General features: G+C 41.8%; 1 protein-coding gene across 6 annotated transcripts in view; it reads left to right on the top strand.

Annotated features, from left to right (window-relative positions):
- Positions 1-23,606, top strand: part of fto (FTO alpha-ketoglutarate dependent dioxygenase) — a 310,743-nt gene that overhangs the window by 242,137 nt on the left and 45,000 nt on the right. For 3 of the 6 annotated variants that reach the window (XM_067997874.1, XM_067997875.1, XM_067997877.1), the window contains exon 9: positions 13,764-13,830. The exons of the other annotated variants lie outside the window; for them this stretch is intronic. In XM_067997874.1, the coding sequence (XP_067853975.1) occupies positions 13,764-13,830 (67 nt within the window). The remainder of the gene's footprint in view (positions 1-13,763; positions 13,831-23,606) is intronic. 6 annotated transcript variants of the gene reach the window in all.

Below are 23,606 nucleotides of genomic sequence, written 5' to 3'. Positions count from 1 at the left end.
ACATCTGCACGCTCCTTCATGCAGAGCTGCTCCTGGCTGGGCCTGGTGGCCACGCATTCCCTGTGGCAGTTAAAGTCACCACTGCCCTCAATTTCTTCGCCTCCGGATCCTTCCAGGACGCCACCAGTGACAACGCCGAGGTCTTTCAATCGTCTGCCGTAAGTATATACGACAGGTGACGGATGGATTGTTTTGCAGGGCATCCCCATCAACCTCCCTATCGACGACATCAGCCAGACTGAGAGGGCAGTGGGTTTCCACTCTCTGGCTTCCCACGGGTACAGGGTGCAATTGATTGCACACACGCGGCAATCCAAGCACCTCCACATGAGTCAGGGCTGTTCATCAACCGAAAGGGATATCACTCCATCAATGTGCAGCTGGTATGTAACTAACGGAAGAGATATCTGCAGGTATGTGCCAAATTCCCGGGCAACTGCCATGATTCCTTCATTCTGCGCGAATCCAACATCCCGGCTCCCTTCCACGCACAAAACAGACTTAAGGGCTGGCTCCTTGGAGACGGGGGATACCCCCTGCAGACGTGGCTCATGACACCTCTGAGAAACCCCACCAACGAGGCACTGCACCGATACAATGATAGTCACATCACCACCAGGTCTGTCATTGAACATGCCATAGGAATGCTCAAGATGCGCTTCCGGTGTCTGGATCAATCTGGGGGAGCCCTTCAGTACTCAACGGCGAGAGTGTGTAGAATAATACTCGTCTGTTGCATCCTGCACCACATCGCTTGACAGAGAGGGTAACCGATGGTTGAGGTCCCATGTGCTCATGAAGTATTGGCATCTGCCATCAACATTAAGGAGGAGGACGATGGGCAACCCATCGGCAGAGCAACGGCTCACCTGGCTGCTCATGATGCCTATCCCCTGTAATGCTTCTAGTCCTAATTCTAAATTTATGCCTCTTGTTACAATAGAACCATAGAGGTTTACAGCATAGAAGGAGGCCATTCAGCCCTGTGTCTGTGCTGGCTCTATACTAGGGCAATCCAAAACTAATGCCACTGCCATGCTATCTCCCCATAGCCTTGGATCTAACTCTACTTTAAATATTGATCCACTTTTCCCTTAAAAGATGCAGTGGTCTCTGCCTGAACTATTCCCTGTGGCAAAGCATTCCATTCCCAACAATCCTGTACAAAAGAAATTTCTCTTAGCCTCCCTCATCACTCTCTTAGTTACAATTTTCAATTGATGAACCTTCATCACTGACTCTGACCAGAGGAAATAGTCATTTCCTATTCACTCTATTAAAACCCTTCATAATTTTAAAAACCTCTATCAAATTTCCTCTTAGCCAATTCTGTTCCAGTTGAAATTGTCCTGGTGTCTCAAGTCTTTCCTCATAACTATAGTTTCCCATCCTGGCTTCATCCTGATGAATCTACGCTGCATTTTCACTATGGCTTCAATGTCCATTGTAGAATAGGGCATCCAAAACTACACATAATACTCTAATTGTGGCCTAACCATTGTTTATGCATCTATTTATAAAGCCGAAAATGTTGTTGGCCTTTTTAATGTCTTTATCTACCTTCACTTACACTTTCAGGGCATTATGTATTTGAACCCTAGATCTCTAAGTCTGCTAGCCTGTCTGCCTTGCTGAAATTGTTTACAGTCCTTCATGCTTGCTATGCGCTGAATTGCCTACATTTGTCTCATCAGTAAGTTTCGAGATTGTGTTCCCTCTGCCCAAGTCCAAATCATCTTTATGAACTGAGAACAAAAATAAACCCCAGTACCAACCCCTGGGATACACCACTTCTGACCCTTCTCCAATCCGAGCGATGGCCATTTACCATAACTCCTGTTTCCTGTTCGTCAATCCACTTTCTATCCATAAAGCTACATTTCATTTTACACTATATGCTGAATTTTTCTAACGAACATCCATTACATTTGTCAAACACAACTAGCTTTTAACAAATACATACTGGTTGTCCTTGATTAACCCATGCACTTCCAAATACTTATTAATTTTGTCTTGAATTATGGATTCTAAGAGTTTCCCCAGAACTGATGGTAAATGAACTGGTTTATAGTTATCTGGTTTATCCCCATCTCCCTTCTTGAACAAGGGGGTTACATTGGCTACTCATCAGTCTTGCTGATGAGACAAAAGTACTCCTTAGTCCCATGACACAATTTGACTATTTTACGTAAATTCTGGCCTGATCCTGTACTATCTTCTCTCAATAGCCCACAGTATACGCTATCATGCCTGGTGACTTATCCACCTTGAATTCTGCTATTTTTTTGTGAACCAATTCCTTTTCTACAGTTATTTGTAACAGTTGATCCATATTCTCCTACAGTACACTCCATTCTCACTTCCACCATCATTTTTAAAGACTGATGTAAAATATTTAATATCTGCACTATATTTTCATCCTTCACAATTAGACTAACTCTGATTCATCTCTGTGCAGTATTATCCTCTCTTCAACTATTCTTTTACTTTTAAATGCTTAAAAAGACCTTACTATTTCCTTTTATATTATCTGCTATCTTCCTATCCATGCTATCTGCTATCTTCCTATCCATGCTATCTGCTATCTTCCTATCCATGCTATCTGCTAGCTTCCTATCCATGCTATCTGCTAGCTTCCTATCCATGCAATCTCCTCCATCCCTACAACCCTCCTAGAACTCAGCATTCCTACAACACTGGCCACTTACACATCCTCCATTCTCTCGCCCCACCATTGGCAACCTTGCCTTCAGCCGTTTAGGCCCTAAGCTCTGGAATTCCTTCCCTAAACCGCTCCACCTCTCTCTCCTCCTGTAAGACCCTCCTGAAAACCTACCTCTTTGACCAAGTTTTTACTCACTCCTAATATCTCCTCCTTTGGCCCACTATCAATTTTTGTCTGTTATGCTTCTGTGAAGCATCTTGGGGCGTTTTTCTATGTTAAATGCACTATATATATGCAAGTTGTTTTCCCATATTCCCTTTTAGTCCTTTTTAATCTCCCTTTTCATTTCTCACACCTTCTATATTCCTCATTCATTTCTTCAGTATTGTTAGCCCTCCTCCCTTTTAAATTTCACTTTAGTTTTAATCTTTCTACTTATCTACAGTATTCTATCCTTTGGTGCGCTCCCTTTTCACCTTATAGGAATAAATTATTTTGTCCTCTATCCTTCTCATATTTGAAGATTTCCGACTTCTGATATATTGACCTGTTTATTAATTTTTTTGCCCAGTCAATTTAGCCCAGAACCCTTCTTCTTTTACTGAACTCTGACTTTTTGCAGTCCAGCATCCTTATATTTGACTCTTCATTATCCTATTCTTTCTTACACTGAATTTAACTAAATTGTGGCCACTATTTCCCAATTTTTCCACCTATTCTCACATCAATTATTTGTTTCACTTGATTTCCCAGCACTAAATCAAGCAATGTTTCTCTACTGGATCTAGGAAGAGGCCCTGGATGCATTTTGAAATGTGTTCCTCGCTTTAACCACTTGCATTACCTTTAAGCCTATCTTGGGATAGTTAAAACTGCCCTTTATTATTGCCCTGTTGTCCTTGTACATCTTTCCGAACTGTCTACAGATCACCATTTCTATCTCACCTCCACTTATTGATGGCCTGTGATGCACACCATGAATTGTACCATTCTCTATTTCTTAACTTTATCCATGTGGATTTTGTCTTAATGCACTCTGTTAGGACATCCTTATGTTCTAATGCTGTGATAGAATCCTTTACTAACATTGCCACCCCCCACCCCCTTTTCTGTCCTCCACATCTCTCCTAAAAATGTTATAACTAGGAATACTAAGTTCCAGTCCTGTCCAAACCAAAGCCACATCTCTGCTATAGTTACTGTATCATATCCCTCTGATTCCCCAAGCAATGGAAATAATCTTTCACTTTTTACCTTGTCAAAACCCTTTCAAAACTTTGAACACTTAGGAACATCGGAACAGGAGTAGGCCATTCAGACCCTCGAATCTGTTCCGTCATTCAATTAGATCATGACTGATCTGTACCTCAACTCCATTTACCTGCTTTTGCTGCATATCCCTTGATACCCCTACCTAACAAAAATCTATCGCTCTCAATCTTGAAAATTTTAATTGACCCAGCATCCACAGCCTATTGTGGAGAGAGTTTCAAATTTCCACTACCCTTTGTATGAAAAGGTGCTTCCTGATTTCACTCCTAAATAGCCTAGCTCTAATTTTAAGATTATGCCACTTCTATCAGATCCTCCTTTACCTTCTTTTCTCCAATGAATACAGCCTTAATTATTCAAGTGTCTCCTCACAACAAAACCCTCTCATCCTCCATATCATCCTAGGAAATCTACTTTCAATCTGTGGTTCCAATATCTTGTCTATAATGGAGTGCCCAAAATGGCGCACTGTTTATTTCTGCCACTTCTTAAATATAAAAGTTAAATAATAGAAAGAAAGATACTGTATTTCTAACTCTTAAGGGCACCTCATGATTCATGATTTTGGCAATCTTGATATTTAATGCCAGCTGACATTTATGTCCATATATTAGCTTACTTTGACAATTCCGGTAGGGAGAAACCAGAGTTTAACTGCTAAATTTAAATGACCAGTTGGCTCAAGGGAGATACTTTCAAAGGTTAGAGTCGATGATGTATTCCTGGGCAGCCCCTTAAGTATTAAGGCTTATTGCTAATTTTGCACTATAAGTAAATTCTAGGATCTTGGTGCTATCACTTGAAGGAATGAGGGCAACTAAATTCTTCACTGTGCCTGTTGGCACAAAGCCAGAGAAGAATAAATTACTTAAAGTGGCAAATGGTTGAATAAAGAGTATTTAGAGTCAGTTCAACAGTGATCAATTGAAATAAAAAAAATTCATCGCGCACGTACTTATTCTTTGGAGAATTCAATAACATTTATAAGATTAGATCGTGAAAAATGCTCTGGTAAACTGATTTATGGATAATAAACTAAGGCAGGTGCTTTTGCCTAGGGTACATTCTTGTCAGGGTGTTCTACTTTTCGTTGCTAGACAAGATGAACTTATGCTCATTTATTAACTTCCAGCACAATAAGTGCGGAAGATTAGATAGGAGTGAATTTTCCATTATGGATTTTCAGGTTAAAAATGATTGGGGAGGAGCATCAAAATATAATGCTTCTTAACTGCTGCATGTTTCATTTCTCAAAAACCATAACCAGCTCCCTAGGAGATGCAGCTGATTTCTTTTTTAATGAATAAAATTTTATTTTATTTTTTACATTGAACCACAATCTTCAAAAAGAAACATTAACCAATAAGCTGCTGTTCAGTTCAATTTTGCATAACAGCATTTTGATGCAAATAAATGTTGGAAAATAGAGGAAGCAGTGGTGGTCTTTAGTAGGGTTTTTGTCTGTAGGTTTCTATCTGTTGGGAGAGATGTTGCCTCATCGATGCGAAGGATGGATGTAGATGTGAAAGAATCCATCGAAGATACTAAAGCTTAAGTCTGATTAGAATGAGCTAGTTTTACTATCCATCGACACGGTAGATATGCAGAGAAATAATAAACCATTCCTAACTGCCTGGGATAGGAGCACAGTGCCTGAGAACTGAATGTCAGCTGTTGAACAGATGAATAATGATTTTGTTTAGAAAAATTCAACTAAAATTATACTTTTCAGTATTCTGACCTTTATATAATAACTACAAATGACAAACAGCACAAAACTATAAAAATAGAACTTCAAAGCTATTACTGTTTCAGAAAATTCTGTTTTAATAGGAAAAAATCTCTATACATGTAAATTCTGATAAATTCCTAATTTATTTGCAAAGGAGTGTTGGGCATATACATGAACCTATGTTTTATGGGAATGCATTTAAAGCGCATATTGGAATTCAATAGGTATATATTAAGACCCACAACCAATTTAGCACTATTATGGTTGGTCCAGTGTACAGCAAATCTTTCTAACCCTGCCCTATCCCCCCCCCCCACCAAAAGCCTTTTTTGCCTGCTTTCTTTATGGCGCTGGTGCTGATCCATGCTGCAAAATAATTCAACGGGTACCAGCACCCCGCCACTAACTAAACTAGGTAGAAATCTTTCATGTGCGAGCCTAGATGGTCAGTATTAGTAGGGCATTTGACCATGGAGCATGTCACAGAGGCACCCAGTCCTGATCTTACCCAATCCTGATCTCACCCGGTGTCCGCACATGCACTTTCCAGCAACAAGGCAAGAACCGTCGCCAGTTTGCCCCTCTCCTATCCCAGGGAGGCTGGATGAATTTTAGGAATCATTGCTGTCCCATCAAAAATGTGTTAACTCAGCCGCAACCAAGAATACAAGCTTCTGTTCTGTAAAGCTCAGTAGTACACAGTGTATTTATCCACTTAGCCATTAGGAGCTTCTGCATCTATTGTCAACAAGCGGACTTAGGTATCAGATTGAAAGTTGAATATGGCCTGCAGAGTTTAATGGTAGTTCTCCTGTCAAAGTCCATGGGAGTAATTTTCAGCTTCACCACCTGGGCAGTAACCTGGTGGAGCCGATCACCTGTCTGTTTTAGGACCCACCTGATTTTCGTCCCACAGATTTCAGTGGAATGAAAATCAGATGGTTTCAACAATGAGCAGCCAATTCCCATCCCCCCCCCCCCTTTTTAAAGCAAGGCAGATCTGGGTGAGTAGTTATCATGCTTTTAACTTTTCAGTGTGCATATGATGCCATTGATTCAACAGTGTGAGTCTACTGTTCTGTCCTTTAAAGGCAGTTGTAACCTTCTCTTCTTAACTGCTACTGTTCCTCAAGTTGCATTAAGAACATCGTAAAGCAAATGTGATATTCCTATTGCCATTTTTATCAAATGCTAGTTGGATTTATGCCTTCTCTCACTTCTGCAGGGGCTCCTATTGGCTCATTAGGTAAGTACACTGTGTGGTGTGTTACTAAGTCTTACAGAAATTTCTGTTCAGAAGTTTCAAAAGATCCTAAACATCTCTGAAATAATGTTGTAACCTGATCTCTCAATAATGTGATATCTATATAGTGATGTTCTCTATAGCAATTTAGCAAGTTCTAATCTCTTATTTTAGACCTCTTTGTAATTTGCTTTAATGTAATTGTTTCTCTGTTATTTATCTTATTTTTCTATGAATCAAACCTAGGTGAGAATCACTATTCCTTAAGAAAGTTTAACCCACAGTGCCTGAATTAGTGGATCTGATTCCGTCACTTTTTACGAGGTTTCTCGCAGTTGAAATTAGCAGGGAAATAGTGGCCGCCCTTTGGAGATCCATGTAGATGAGGTTGGTCCCCTTTTTGATCCTTGGGCTGTCCTCAACCATCTGCTGGCAGCTCAGGCAGTCGTGGACCACAAGAGTTTGCCTCACTGTCTCCAAATTGTGGAGACAGAAAATTAGCCAGGATTCTCACTGCTGACTGCTGGAAAGTAAGAGGAAAATGCATATTGGTGCACAGTTTGCTCATTTAAGCCATGCCCAATCTTGTTGCTAAGGTGTACAATCAGAGAAACCGCTAACAAAATAATAACAATTAGTAACAGCCCTTAATCCTGAAACTCTTAACCTGAGAGTTTGCACATTTATCCTGTTGAGTTTGTTTCTCATGCGTTTTGATTATGAATACAAGTTTGTTAATCATAGAAGTTTTAAGAATGAGGGTAGGTTGCAGGGAGGTACTAATCTATGAAGTGCCTTTGGTACACCTCATTCAGTCGTGTCTTTATAACCCCCCTGTTAGATCTTTTCTATAGACAGGTGATCTGGGAATGTATGTGTTGTATTTATTCATAATTTTTATCTTTTTGTTTGTGCAGACACTTTCTTATTTGCTATGTGATTAATCGAGGGGGTATCTGACATTGGTGGTACTTCTCCCTTTGGAAATGATGGCAGTGCATGTGAATGTCATCCTGCTTGGGGCTAAATGCATTTTTCCCCCCGTACTGTCATACTCTCATTGTTAGTCAATAGTTGCCCATGTAGAGGAAATGTTATAAATCAAATTTACCCATATGTATAAAGACCCTGGAGCATGTTGAATTTTACCGATAGGATCAAGATGTAAAGTCAAGAGGATGCATAGGCATATTAAAAATATAAAAACTGGAAGTGCTGTAAGGAAAATGTGACAGGATAAATGAGTTAGCGTTGACATCAAAGTCGATCAAGTTTTAATGCAAACGAGGAGATGGTTGAAGTATCTAATGCTTTTTAATTTTACTTGTAAGCAAAGCACTAGGTTTTAAACTATTTTGTTAATCTTTTAGTGCGATATCTTTATGCCATTTGACCAAGCTGTGAGCCAGCAAAACAGTCCTGTAAAATGCAATCTGCTGAGGAGTAGGGCCTGTTGAGATGGGTTTTTTATATCTGTTAAGATCCTGTTTTCATCCGCCTGTGACATAAAACACACCCCCCATATGTGTGATAAAATGTGAGATCTGGTACTTCTCACTCCCCTCTCTGCTATGGTAAATCTGCGGCCTGCTGTGTGGAATTAAAGTGGGAAGAACAATATTCAGACTTAACTTTCTGACTCCTTGATGAAAGCGGAAAGGAGCATTCGGTTGAATGCAAACCGTTCCTGCCTCTGTGAAGCTTTATCATTTTTTATCATTTGTTTCCCTGCATAGTTGACCTACCCATCAGGTCATAGAACAGAACTAGGTACACAAAATCCCCAGTGAGTTGATACCATTTTATATACACGGTGCGCACACACGAACACAAACGATTTTCAAGCAACAGAAAGGTAGCGATCAGTTTGCTGCATTTTTCTAGAATAGTGTATTAAAAATTACATTACTTAGCATCCCTTGCCAACTCCCCAACACAACAGACATTAGTCAGTCTCCTGGGAATCAAGACCAAGTACAGTCTTCAGGTCAAGTGGGGGTAGAGGGTGGGGGATAATTGCACCATAGAGGGGAGGCGGGAAGGAAAGAGAGGCATGAGGATGGAGGAAGGAGAGCAGAATGGGAAGGGGGAGGAAGAGAGTGATGGGAGATAGGGGACGGGAGGGGGTGAAGGTGGCGAGAAGACCAGAAAGCTATGGCCAGGAAATTAATTCGAGCTGCTCCCACTTCGCCAGAAATGTGGTGGAAGCTTTGAGGAATTTCCCAGCCTATATCAGCAGAGGGGGGAATGCCAGGAAAACTACCTCAGCAGGGGAGGCTCAAAGCAGGAATCAACCTCAGTGGAGGAGAGTTTGGGACAAAGTTTCCTGGTGGGGGAGGGGGAAAAGAATATATTTCAGCGGGGAGGGAAGGGAAAGTATCTCAATTGGGGAGAGTCAGCAACCACCTCAGTGGGGAGGGAGGGAAACAGTTTCAACAGGAGAGTCCCAATGGTTGTACGGGAAGAGGGTTTGGTCAAAAGTAATGATCGGGTGATGGATCCTCTTATGCAATTCTTTGGGCTAAATATAAGGCTCACACATCAGGATGGCAAGTTGCATGCCAGCAAGACTCAAAGCCAGGCAGGTTTGGAATGAAGCGTTTAGGTTGGAGTGGTTTCTTTTAGGTCAAAGAGCTAAGTGGGATGCAACAATGCTAGTGAGGAGCACATTGGAAATTCTATGAGCAGCAAGTCTTCCTCACGGGAAAAGACTGCGAAAATGTGGAATAGAAAGCAATGGTATCAGGACATAGTGCCAGTACCAGAGGCCCAATTTAAGAATTGGTTGAGGTGATAAATTCTTTTTGAGGTGGAGCTGGTCTGTTGGGAGAAAATAATTTATAATTAAAAACTGTAAAGCCAATACAAATTAAGTGCATTTTTAACACAGTCAAAACTTACCGCGACTCATCTTTACCAACTTAGCTGACAGATAATTGGGCCCGATATTAACACCCGCTATCGGGTGCGTTCCTGGCGGGGGGGGGCTCCGAAAATCGGGGAATCCCAGAGCGGGTCGGGAGCCTGGCTCCAACCCGCCCACTTCCGGGTTCCCCACAGACGCGCTGACGTGCGTGCGCAGCCCCCGCATGTGGGACTCCCGCAGGCAATTAAAGCCGGCGGGAGTGCCACTTGACAGTATTTATGTAGGTATTTCAGGTCGTTAACAGACCTGATTAAGAGAATATTTCAGGAGGGGTGGGATTTTACAAACAACTGGGACTGTTTCCCGTACTGGGGGAAACACCCCCAGTTGAAATCGACGTGTTGCAGCTGTCAGCCTGTGGCAGCTGCAAAGGTCCATTTGACAGGTGTGGGGGGGGGGGGGGAGACCCTCACTCATTGCAGGAGGCCACTCTGTCACTTTGGACAAAGATTGGCCTCCACCACCTTCCTAACAATCAAATTCATCAACTTGCACACTTACCCCGGGGTCCAGACACATTTACCTACCTTACGGACCACCTCAGATGTACATCTTCCGGATGGGGCCGCCGTAGCTGCAGTCATGACCTCCTCGGAGGGCGAACAGCATCACCAGCCTCGCCGGCCATGCTGTCCACCTCTGACACGTGGAGCTCCACAACACAGTGCTGTGACACATCCACCTGCACAGCAGGTGGGAGGGCAACCGCAGAGAGAGATGCGTTGCAGAGGGCACTACCCTCGCCACAGGGTCCACAGACCGAGGCTCAGCTTCCTGGACCTCTCTGAGCAGCAGTGCACACGGAGGCTCAGAGTCACTCGACATGTAGTCGTGGACATCTGCAGCCTCCTTCATGCCAAGCTGCTCCCGGCTGGCCCAAGCACCATCTTCTTACCTGTCGCTGTCAAAGTCATCACTGCCCTCAACAACTTCTCCTCCGCATCCTTCCAGGGTGCAACCGGGGACATCGCCGACGTCCCTCAGTCGTCTGCACAAAAGAGCCCTGCAAATACACCTACACCCACTCTGCAGTGACACAATGGGTGGCATCAGGTGTGGGTCTTCATTGTGATCCTCAGGAAAGGGCATTATTGCACAAACCAGACAAGATTCGCAAAGACGTGGCAGTAGTGGTGCCAATGTGATGTGAGTTGGTCAGAAATTAAATATAAGTAAAAACCATGACAAACCCTCAAACACCCTTGTGCATCCCCTTCATGCTCACGACACATTTGCCTTACGCTGCCTACTGCACATATGTGATGCATGCCCTGTGGCTGCAGCACAGGTAGTGGCAGGTTGAGTGAGGCTGACTGTGAAAGAGATGCATGAGAGGGTGAGTATGAGATAGAGCCATGAGATTGTATGAGGATTGGGTTGAGTGGTAGTGGCGGGATGAGTACTGGCGAGGTGAGTAAGTGCAGGTAAGATGAGGATGAGGTTTGAGTGGGTGTGAGGGGTGATGTGATAGAGTAGTGTTGGCAGTGCAGACGGAGATGTGGGGTGGGGGCGGTGATGTGGCAGACGGAGTGTAGGGGAAAGAGTAAGTGTACTCACTTTGACTGACCTACTTAGGTCATTGCAGCGCCTCCTGCACTGTATGCAGGTGCGTGATATGTTGGTGGTGCAGGTGACCTCCTCTGCCACCTCGAGCCAGGCCTTCCTGTTGGCAGAGGCAGGCCGCTTCCTCCCGCCCGCCGGGAGGAAGCTCTCTGTCCTCCCCCTCCTCCTCAGCCCATCCAATGATACCTGGAGTGAGGCATCATTAACCTGGGAGCAGCCTCCCCCCTGGGCTGCTCCATGCTATAATTTTTCCTATTTGTTGCAGCATCTGTCAGTGGAGGACTGCCCCTTTAAATAGAGCTCCTCCAGCTGACAGACCTTACTGCGTATGCGCAGTCCGCCCGACGCGCAGCTCAGCAGCGGGGAACCCGGAAGGACAGGTAAGTGGATCCAATTAGGCTGCGATCGCGCGCGGGGCAGACTGATTTCACCGGGCGCGTTACCCGTGCACCCAGTCGCCCCCCCCCCCACTGCTAACCCGCAGCCCTCCTAATATCGAGCCCAATATGTTTGGGAGAGTAGTTTGCCGCAGAGCTACCCAGAGGCCAGTGGAACTGCAGGCAGTCTCAAACCAAGTTGTTTAATCGGTGCTTGCATGGTTACAGATTTTTGTGACTGGAAAACTTGACAAAGGGTTGAGTGCTCCAAATGGGAAGCCCCTATTAGAGCACCAGCTACAGGTGTCACAGGCAATTACAAATGTAACGAGGGTGTGAACACAATTTTCATTGAAAAATCCATAAACAATGTTGACAGATGATAGGATGCACCAATTTTAATGGCCCAGAATTTGCCATAGCCGATCAATAGTTAGTTAGACTCCCCCTTGCCCGTTTAATTTCCATGAGATTTTTCACTGGAAGTTGGAGATGGAAATGGCATCTCTACAGGGTATCTGGGACCTGAGTGAACAGGGCAAGCAACTCTGTATCTCCTTAACGAATTCGATTCATTGTTAAATGAACAGTGCAGTCTGAACAAGGAAGTGCAAGTTAGAATAGTGAATTCAATCTCAAATCAGGTACAGAAAGAGAATTAAAGAGAGGGAAAGAAAGATTGGATTAAGAGAGAGAGAAAAAGACAATTAAAAAGTAGAAGAAAAATTTAATTAAATTTTTTAAAAATCTCCAGCAACAGTTAAAACCTGAAGGAATGAGACTCCACACTTGTAATCGTTAATTTTCAGTGCCAGAGGTTGTTTGGCAGTAATTAACACTTATCATGCCGTTAAGAAAGGTACTTAGGCTGAAATGGACAAGCCCTAGCTTTCTGTGGCGAGTTTAGTTTGTATCTACCAATCAAGTAGAGGAACTTCACGCCATTCAATGCATTTCAATGGTGAAGCAAATGGTGAGATATCATTTTTGCGAAGTTAACTGTGCAGCAGCGCATCTCGGACATGAACTTCTGGATTTTCACGTTTAACCATGCATCTGCCGCTTGCCTGAATTTGCTGTGCGATTTGCACATAAATAATGATGAGCGCCGTTATCCTCACCGTTATTTTGACAGCAAATTCTGGGCCAAAGATATATAGATATGAATTGACCCAGTAACGTATTAATCATTAATACACAAGAAATCTTGGGGTAGTTTTTCTGGTTCCAAGGACCTGAATAGCAACAGCAGGATGTCATGACTGCCAAATATCATTTTGCAACACTATCACTCAAAGGGTGGTGAGTGTCTGGAACGAGCTGCCAGAGGCAGTAGTAGAGGCGGGTACAATTTTGTCTTTTAAAAGCATTTGGACAGTTACATGGGTAAGATGGGTATAGAGGGATATGGGCCAAGTGCAGGCAATTGGGACTAGCTTAGTGGTATAAACTGGGCGACATGGACATGTTGGGCCGAAGGGCCTGTTTCCATGTTGTAAACTTCTATGATTCTAACTGCTGCATGTGTACTTGAGCATCTAACTGGTGAATAATACTGTTGGGCAGTCTCACCTTGGCAGCTTCATTATCATAGTAGGTACAGCACAACAGGAGGCCATTTAGCCCATCGTATCTGTGCCGGCTCTTTGAAAGAGCTATCCAATTAGTCGCATTTCCCTGCTCTTTCCCCATAGCCCTGTAAATTTTTTCCCTTCAAGTATTTATCTAATTCCCCTTTGAGAGCTACTATTGAATCTGCTTCCACCACCCTTTCAGGCAGTTCATTCAAGATCATTGCAACTCGTCGCGTTAAAAAAATGTTTCCTCATGTTGTCTCTGGCTCTTTTGCCGATCACCTTAAATCTGTGTCCTCTGGTTACTGACCCTTCTGCAGCTGGAAACAGTTTCTTCATATTTACTCTATCAAAACCATTCATGATTTTGAACACCTCTACCAAATCTCCTCTTAACCTTCTCTGTTCTAGGGAGAACAACCTCAACTTCTCCAGTCTCGCCACATAACCGAAGTCCCTCATCCCTGGTACCATTCTAGTAAGTCTCTTCTGCACCCTCTCTATGGCCTTGACATCCTTCCCTAAAGTGTGATGCCCAGAATTGAACACAATACTCCAGCTGAGGCCTAACCAGTGTTTTATAAAGGTTTAGCATAACTTCCTTGCTTTTGTACTATATGCCTCTATTAATAAAGCCCAGGATCCCATATGCTTTTTTAACAGCCTTCTCAACTTGTCCTGCCACCTTCAAGATTTGTGCACCCCCAGGTCTCCCTGTTCCTGCACCCCCTTTAAAATTGTACCATTTAGTTTATATTGCCTCTCCTCATTCTTCCTACCAAAATGCATCACTTAATACTTCTCTGCGATAAATTTCATCTGCCATGTTTCTGCCCATTTCACCAGTCTGTCTATGTCCTCCTGATGTCTGTTACTATCCTTCACATTGTTTACTACATTTCTGAGTTTTATGTCATCAGGAAACTTTGAATTTATGCCCAAGTCCAGGTCATTAATGTATCAAAAAAAGCAGTGGTCCTAATACTGACCCTGGGGGGCACCACTGTATACTTCTCTCCAGTCTGAAAAACAACCGTTCACCACTACTCTCTGCTTTCTGACCCTTAGCCAATTTTGTATCCACGCTGCCATTGTCCCTTTAATCCCATGGGCTTTAATTTTGCTAACAAGTCTATTATGTGGTACTCTATCAAATGCCTTTTGAAAGTCCATATACACAACATCAACCACACTCCCCTCATCAACCCTCTCCGTTACTTCATCAAAGAACTCAATTAAGGTGTGTCATTTTCTTCCACATCTGTTCTGTGATTGTACGGGTAGGGTACACAGTGTTAGCCTGTCAACCAACTCCTGCCAGGCTTGCCACGCTACTGTCCTCTGGGTACAGCGCCCTGGACTGCCAAACAGGACAACCCTGCTCACACCCCCCCTCATTCAGTAACACTACTCCATACTTCAAACAGAGGGTTTAGGTGCTGTGCTGCTTCATCAATTGCCTTTCCATTGAGTCTTTCCTCAAACTCAAAAATACATTTAAGATATTTGCAGCCTTTGGAAAGACTGAAACAGTGTTTGCCTCAAATGCAGCCATCTACTTTCCCGTGGCCACATCGCTTTAATCTTTGGCTTTAAGGGCTCATAAGGATGCAATTTCCCTCAGCTCCCTTTGGTAAACTGCCAATGCCAGGCCCAATGGTACCAGGGCCAGAGCTCACTGTGAATAGGTAATGTGATAGGTAACTACTCAACATTAATAGTTCATGAAGCACTGAAACCCTTTCCCATTTACAGAAGCAAAAAGCTTTAAACATTAACAATTGGGCACCATTAACTTGCCTTATAGGGGATTTTCAAGTTGTTGGCCATTTATATGAGGAGAAAGATGCCCTCTATGTTTCCAAAGATTGCAATTAAAATTAACTAAAAATAGGGCTTCATGATGATGCATTGTGTTAACCTAGTGTGATCTGTCAGACAAAAGTGGGATGTGGCTTTGTGCATGCAGTTACCTACATGGTGAATGCTGATCTGAATCATATCATCAGGAAAAGCTTCAAGTAGGAAGGGAGGAAATCAGTAGCTGAGTCTCGCTGGTCCATTTTGAAGCACCCTCCAGCATCTGACTGAAGGTAGACATTGGCATCTGCCCAGTAGCAAGTTGCCTGCCTGTGCTCTCTGCTGACGAAGACTGATGTGAGAGACCTTCAGGGACCTAAAGAGAAGGCATGAAAATAGCAACGAGCAAGGAAAATTACAACTTAAACCTACCTTTTAACTTCAAGGTATTATAGATTGTAAATGAAGACGTGGTTAAACAGGAACTTTTGCATAACTGGGACCTATTCTTACTTTATCCGAAGTAACATGTCTGCCTTTTTCTATCCAATTTGTCATTTAATGGAAACTGATTGATAGGTGGGAAAAACCCAAGCTTTGGTGAAGGCTTAAGAGAGACTAGTCACGAAGGGTGGAAAAGATAGGAGCTTTGCTAGGTGCTGGCTGAAATCGTAATGAAAAGAGTCTTTTATTCGTGCTGGCTTCTTAAATTGGCAGAGAAACAGGGCAAATGGAATGTGTCTGTCTGCGAGCTGGTGTGGCCCCGGCTTGTTATTTGGTTTGTTTGGGTGCAGAAATGTTACCGCAGTCTTTAATGTGTTAATTTCCAGAGGGTGACTAATTAATAATGTCAGAAATCTGTGTGAGGAAAGCCTCCCTTGGAGCATTGCCAAAGTGATTTCATTTCTGAAAAGTAAAATATGGCAATTGGGAGAACTGCGCTCCTACTCATCATCGTTGTCCTGGTTCTGAGTTCTGTTTTACATTGTTGCCCAATTTAGAGATTAAAAAGAGGCAGCTATATTTAGGGTATGAGCTGCTAATGTTGCATTTTTGTTGCAGCATTGCCTCAGTAGGCATTGCTGTGTTACAGACAAGGCAGCAATGCAATCAAGATGGTGTTAGTTCTTCCAGAGACCAACCTCCACAAAGGCAAAAATAAATGGCTGACTCCAACAATCCTGAATACAGCTGAATGTGGCCAGGCTGTAATAGGTGAGTTTGGAAAAACAGTAGGAACAGTTCTACAATATAAACATACTGTAAGAACGGTACAATGCCAATATTATAAAATACATTTTTTGTTGAAAATAAATAATGTAGTCCTTGCATCTGTAACCAGTGTGACCTAGTTCGTTAATCCTGTCAGAGAATTTTTACAGTGTAGTACAGAGGTGCCTATTTAAAATCAGCTCTGATAAGCTGAACTGCCTTTAAGAACAGTTATTTTCTATGTGCTGGACCTCCAATCACTTGAAAGTAAGTTATCGTTAAGATTAAATCTCATTTGACAGCATTGGTTTTCCAATATTGCTTTCTTCCATGATCACGTAAGATCAAATTATCCAATCTGTTTTTATAACAGTAACTTATTAATTAAATTATGGTGTGAATAAGAAATTTGTGGCTGCAAGTCAAGTGTTCAACATTTCTAATCAGTTGTCACTCACGATACAAATCTTATTGGCCTTTGCCTTGTTAACACTCAGAATAGTTAAGAAATTGTGTTGCAGAGGTCGGGTCATATGTTTATGAGGTGCTAGGTTTAATAGCATTAAGGTTCCGATTGCTCATCGTTCTACTCCAGTTCTGTCAAGGATACTTCAGCTGGTGCTTTGTCGTATATCTAGCATTTCACCCTCACCTCTCTAGTATCCACCCTTTTATAAACAAATTCTTAGAACACTGGAACTCTTTTGCTGTTGCTGGACATCTTTAAAGCACTTTGTTACAGTGCAATATTTTACAAAGTGAACTGCACCACAAGGTAGGTTGCTCAGTTGATTTTTGTTACCTTTTTATTACTAAACGAAAAACCTAGCATTATCTGTTTCATCCCAATTCTATCTCGAGCCAACTTTGTCAGACAAATATTAGCTGATCGAAATCGCTGTACTTATTTTTTGACATTACTTCAAGCAATCATTCAAAGTGTCCATCTGATATACAGGCAACATTGATTTAGTTATTAATTCAGAGGTGATTCAGCTAAAAGCTGAAGTATTTCAATTGTTTTGGTTTGAATTTTCCTCAACACATTCAAACTGACTGCTTTATAGGAAGCTGTGAGTGTTTTGATCATTTACATTTAAGCTTACCTGCTGTTCACAACTTGTATTATCATGCACAATACATACAGTACCATAGTTGCACTGTTTTGATACCATTTTCTGGAGGAATCTATTTCTAGCTTTGGTAAACATTACATACAAGTGTGTGAAAAGGAATGTTGGACAGAAGCCAACTTTTCCCTGAAGTGTAATCAATTTTACATAAGAATAGTGGGGGAGTTGTATTATGAAGGATTTATATTGTCATACTACCTTAAATTTAGGAAAAGAACTGGCATTTATATAGCATCTTTCACAGGACATCTCAAAGCGCTTCACAACAATGAAGTGCATTTGAAGTGTAGCACTGTTATGTAGGCAACACATGAGTCACAAACTGCAAATGAGATAAATGGCCTAATTAATCTATTTTGGTGGTGATGTTCAGGGATGAATGTTTGCCAACACACCAGAAAAACTCCCTATTCTTCTTTGAATAATGCCATGGGATCTTTTACATCCACCTGAGCAGGGCCTCATTGAAAGTCTTATCCTGAAGGCAGCACCTCCAACAATGCAATATACCCTCAGTAGTGCACTGAACTGTCGGCCTAGGTTATGTGCCCAAATCCTTGAACCCACAACCTTCTGTCTCAGAGGCAAAAGTGCTACCACTGAGCCAAGCTGGCACTTTCAGATACTAATGTTTGGTACTGTTGACCAGATATAACTCAGATGGAAGCTTGGAGTTTTTGTTCTTGTGTTGACAATATCTTATAGTTTAATTAATAACAAAATCACATTCCACGTCCTTTACTTTTCAAATTTGTTTGCCCCGTATTGTTAAGATGAAATCAGTTGTGATTAGTCCTGAGTGAAATGGACGAAACAGGAGGCGGACAGTTAAAGTCGGCAAATATTCTCCAGAATGCTGTGATTAACCTCTTCGTATTTCCAGCTTCACGTTTTGTTTATAATGTTATTTCCATTCCACTTTCTATAGGAAGACCTAGCAAATATTCCTGAAATCAGGACTATTTATCATCTAAATCAGAACTTTTTAGACAGTTTATTATAATTTTAACTAAGTTGCAACATAGTTTTTTTTTAAGAGGTTTGGTACATTGTATACCATTTCGTTCAGCTGATTACTTTTGTAAGCCATCTTTTGTTTTCTTATTTGCTCTTGGGATGGAAGTAATACATTTATTGACAATCCTTGCCATCATCCGAAGACATGACGTCAGGTTCCACATGTAAGCTGACAATATCCAGCTGTACCTCTCCACTATCTGTCTCGACCCCTCCACTGCCTCTGTATTGTCAGACTGCTTGTCGAACATCCAGTCTTGGATGAGCTACAATTTCCTCCAGCTAAACATTGGGAAGACCAAAGCTATCCTCTTCGGCCCCTGTCACAAACTCCATACTCTTGCCACTGATTCTGTCTCCCTCCCAGACCTCTGTCTCATGGGTGGAGGATTGGTTATCAAACAGGAAGCAGAGAGTTGGGATAAATGGTTCATTTTCGGACTGGCAACCAGTAACCAGTGGTGTTCCACAGGGGTCGGTGCTGGGTCCCCAACTCTTTACAATCTATATTAACGATTTGGAGGAGGGGACCGAGTGCAACATATCAAAATTTGCAGATGATACAAAGATGGGAGGGAAAGTAGAGAGTGAGGAGGACATAAAAAACCTGCAAGGGGATATAGACAGGCTGGGTGAGTGGGCGGAGATTTGGCAGATGCAATATAATATTGGAAAATGTGAGGTTATGCACTTTGGCAGGAAAAATCAGAGAGCAAGTTATTTTCTTAATGGCGAGAGACTGGAAAGTACTGCAGTACAAAGGGATCTGGGGGTCCTAGTGCAAGAAAATCAAAAAGTTGGTATGCAGGTGCAGCAGGTGATCAAGAAAGCCAACGGAATGTTGGCTTTTATTGCTAGGGGGATAGAATATAAAAACAAGGAGGTATTGCTGCAGTTATATAAGGTATTGGTGAGACCGCACCTGGAATACTGCATACAGTTTTGGTCTCCATACTTAAGAAAAGACATACTTGCTCTCGAGGCAGTACAAAGAAGGTTCACTCGGTTAATCCCGGGGATGAGGGGGCGGACATATGAGGAGAGGTTGAGTAGATTGGGACTCTACTCATTGGAGTTCAGAAGAATGAGAGGCGATCTTATTGAAACATATAAGATTGTGAAGGGTCTTGATCGGGTGGATGCAGTAAGGATGTTCCCAAAGATGGGTGAAACTAGAACTAGGGGGCATAATCTTAGAATAAGGGGCTGCTCTTTCAAAACTGAGATGAGGAGAAACTTCTTCACTCAGAGGGTGGTAGGTCTATGGAATTTGCTGCCCCAGGAAGCTGTGGAAGCTACATCATTAGATAAATTTAAAACAGAAATAGACAGTTTCCTAGAAGTAAAGGGAATTAGGGGTTATGGGGAGCGGGCAGGAAATTGGACATGAAGCTGAGTTCGGATCGGTCAATGCCCTGTGGGTGGCGGAGAGGGCCCAGGGGCTATGTGGCCGGGTCCTGCTCCGACTTCTTGTGTTCTTTAGATTTGTGGTTGGGATCAGATCAGCCATGATCTTATTGAATGGCGGAGCAGGCTCGAGGGGCCGATTGGCCTACTCCTGCTCCAATTTCTTATGTTCTTATGTTCTTATGAACCAGACTGTTAGCAACATTGGTGTCCTATTTGACTCTGAACTGAGTTTCCAATCCCGTAACCTCTCCATCACCAAAACCACCTGCTTCCACATCTGTAACATCGCACGGCTTCGCCCATCTCAGTCTGTCTGCTACTGAAACCGTCATGCATGCCTTTGTCACCTCCAGGCTCAACTATTCCAATGCTCTCCTGGCCAGTCTCCCATCCACCACCCTCCGTAAACTTCAGTTCATCCAAAACTTTGCTGCCCATATTCTATTCTGCACCAAGTTCCACTCACCCATCTCCCCTGTGCTTTCTAACCTATGTTGGCTCTGGGGTCCCCAGCGCCTCAAATATAAAATTCTCATCCTTGTGTTTAAAACCCTTCATAGCCTTGCGCTTCCCTATCTCTGTAACCTCCTCCAGCTCTACAACCCATCCGAACGTCTCTGTTCCTCTGACTCTGGTCTTTAGTCCCCCCCCACCCCCACCCCCACCATTGGTGGCCATGCCTTCAACCACCTAGGCTTCACGTTCTGTAATTGTCTGCCTAAACCATTCCTCCTCACCTCCCGCTCCTCCTTTAAGATAATTCTTAAAACCCACCTCTTGACGAAAGTCACCCCTACTAATATCTCCTTCTTTGGCTCAGCATCCATTTTTTTATTATACATCTGTGAAGCATTTTGGGACATTTTTTCTACATTAAATGCGTTATATCAATGTAAGTTGTTGATAGGTATGGAATTCCAGGATTTTGACCCAGTGAATAAGAAGCAATAACAATATATGCGCGTAATTGTCAATTGCTCTGTCATGTGATAATTAAATTATATTAATGACACATGATCAGTTCCATGTATCATATGAATCAATAAAAGTATTATTTCTAAAGATGTTTTCGACCTTTAGAACCTTATTAATTTGACAGGATGTGAACATGTTTAAGACAATTCTGTAGATCTTTAATATAAACTTGTTATACACTTGTCTCACCACAAAGAACCCATGTTACAAAGGATTTTTAATTAACTGTTTTATGACTCTTATCAATAATTGCTAAATTCCATTGGGATGTATATTTAAACAAGTTAACACTTCTGCCAAAACAGCAGAGGAGTGTTATATGAATGCATCAAGCATTTGTGTGCTAATGTTGCAAACAGAAATTTCTAAGCTATAAAGATTACATCCAAAATACTTGGAACATGTCATACCTGTACATTGTTTGCAAAGCTTTCTTTTGGACATCACTGGCCTGCTGATTTATTGCCAGTGCTCCTCATGGTCCTTTATTTTGAGTCCAGGTTCTTCTTTGGCTGCGTGTGGACATTGTTAAATCACCACTCGCCTTGACCTGAGACTTTGTATTTGTTTCATAGTTTTTCCTCTCTCCTGGCCAGGGTGAGAGCTCTGTTGTATGTACAAAACTGCTTTTGCAGTTTGGTCATTTTCAAAACCTAAATAACTAGGTCCATTTCTTTGTCTCAAATTGAGTTTTGTTATGTTTCTGAGAAGTTACTTCTGGTCTGTCTGCCATTTTGGCTTTTTTTCAGCTGAGCAAAATGTATGGGGCACCTTAACATGAGCCCTGTGCATCATTTACTTAAGATTATTATACACTCAGCTACAGAATGTATTTGCAGCTACAACCAGTAAAGTATGTTGTTAGCTACATGCATTTTAAGCTAAAAGTTGTTTTCTGATATCTTAATTCTTGCAGTACAGAATGGATTAAATTGGTTCTCCCATCCTGATTGAGATAATGGTTCGTCTATTGTTTTTGTCTGGTGACATGTAAGTGGTGCAAGGCTGTGCAGATGAAAATGTATCAGCTTCAGTTAGATACAGTATTCAAACAAATAAAAACTGCTCTTTGTTCAGTATTCCATCAATCTAAAGAGTGTGGTATTGTCGTTTGGGACTGGGGTACTTTGAGTAAGCAGATTATTCCAAGTACGAAGAATTCTTAATTCTTGGGTCACATTGCTCTGCGAATCCAGATTATCAATAAAAATACAATTTCTAGATCATGGGGGTAGAGGCTGCTCACAGGAGCTGCTGTGAATTAATTGAGAGAGAAAATATTTATATGGAAACTAGGAATGTAACATGCTGTTTACTGTTTTTAATTGTGTAACCTGTTTAAATAGAATTTTTTTTTGTTTAGCATTTCCGATAGCAGTGTCTTAATTGCAAGCTTTGTACACAAGTGATGGTAAATCTGCTTTACAATGCTAATAATTTTCCAGCAATAGCCAAATTTTGATTTGAGGTTTGTGTGTTCTGTGTTGTGCTGTAACCCGATTTGACTTTGCCACTTCCAAGCTGAACCAACAATCTCATGTGCTGAGTGCAGTATTTATCCCAAGTTTGCTATGTACATAATCCATCAAAAGGCAGGTTGGTGTAACACTATATGACCCAGAAGATTGTTTTTAAAGGCCCTAGCAGTATTCTTTGCAGTGAAGCACTGTTAACGGAAGAAGTGTGAACAGGAGCTTTGTGGTCTGCCAAAGGAGCTTAACATTCATAGGTGCACTTTGCAAGGTCGAAAGGTTTTTGCAGGAGACCAAGTTGTTTCTTTGCTTTCGCATAACAGCAAGCTCTGTTTGTTTCCCTCGTGACCTTGGCTCCTTAATGTACTTTTAGTGACTAGGTTTCTCCATTAATAGTCGTATGTGTGGGAGTTGAAAAGGTGACTTGCAATGTAACTAGTTTTCCCATGCTCTTATACAGTGACATTTTGAATGAATAGGTGTTGTCCTTTTATTTCTGTATGACCTTCTCTTGAACAGCTGTTGCTACCAAACTTAGAAATCTTGATATTCGGGCAGTGGAATAGTGAATCATTGAAACTGAAACAAAGCTGAAAGGAACCATGTAAATTTCTAATCACGTACACCAAAATAAACTGGTGAGAAAGTGTGTCTCAAATTTCTATTTAAATGACTTGTTAATTAATGGACATAACTGTTTTAAGTAAGGTGCTGTTTTGAACTTACTCGTAACAAATCATCAGTAAATACTGTGGAGAATGTGAGCTTTCAATAAATTCCCCTATCAGTTTCTTATATTAAAGAATCCTGCTTAACTTTCAGATTATGTGTTATCTTACTTCTCAGAAGTAATTTTTAAACATTAAATACTTCTATTAAAAATGGCACTTTGGGTCACTTTAAGCCTCAAAGCAGACGGGTTACATTTTGTATTGTGCATATAGTGATTTTTACTTAATTAAAATGTAAAATTACATTTTGTTTCAAACCCAACAATTTCTTTGAGAGTTATTCAAAAAATGTAATCTTTGGCCATATGAAATATAATACATTCTTCAGGGTAAGTTTATCTACTCTGGATGGTGTTTAATATAGGCCATTTCAAAATGAACAGGATCTGATTCTGTGCCCAGATAAAAGAGAATAGATTTTGCTCTGTCCATCAAATGCCTAACTGCAAGAAATTTTGATTTGTTCCACAAAGTGCAGGGAGGCTAATGCAGATTAAATCAAAC

This window comes from Heptranchias perlo, chromosome 16, assembly GCF_035084215.1.
Source record: "Heptranchias perlo isolate sHepPer1 chromosome 16, sHepPer1.hap1, whole genome shotgun sequence".
In the NCBI taxonomy this organism is placed as follows: Eukaryota; Metazoa; Chordata; class Chondrichthyes; order Hexanchiformes; family Hexanchidae; genus Heptranchias; species Heptranchias perlo.
The sequence above is the reverse complement of the archived record's forward strand: the minus strand, read 5'-3'. Positions and strand labels throughout refer to the sequence as shown.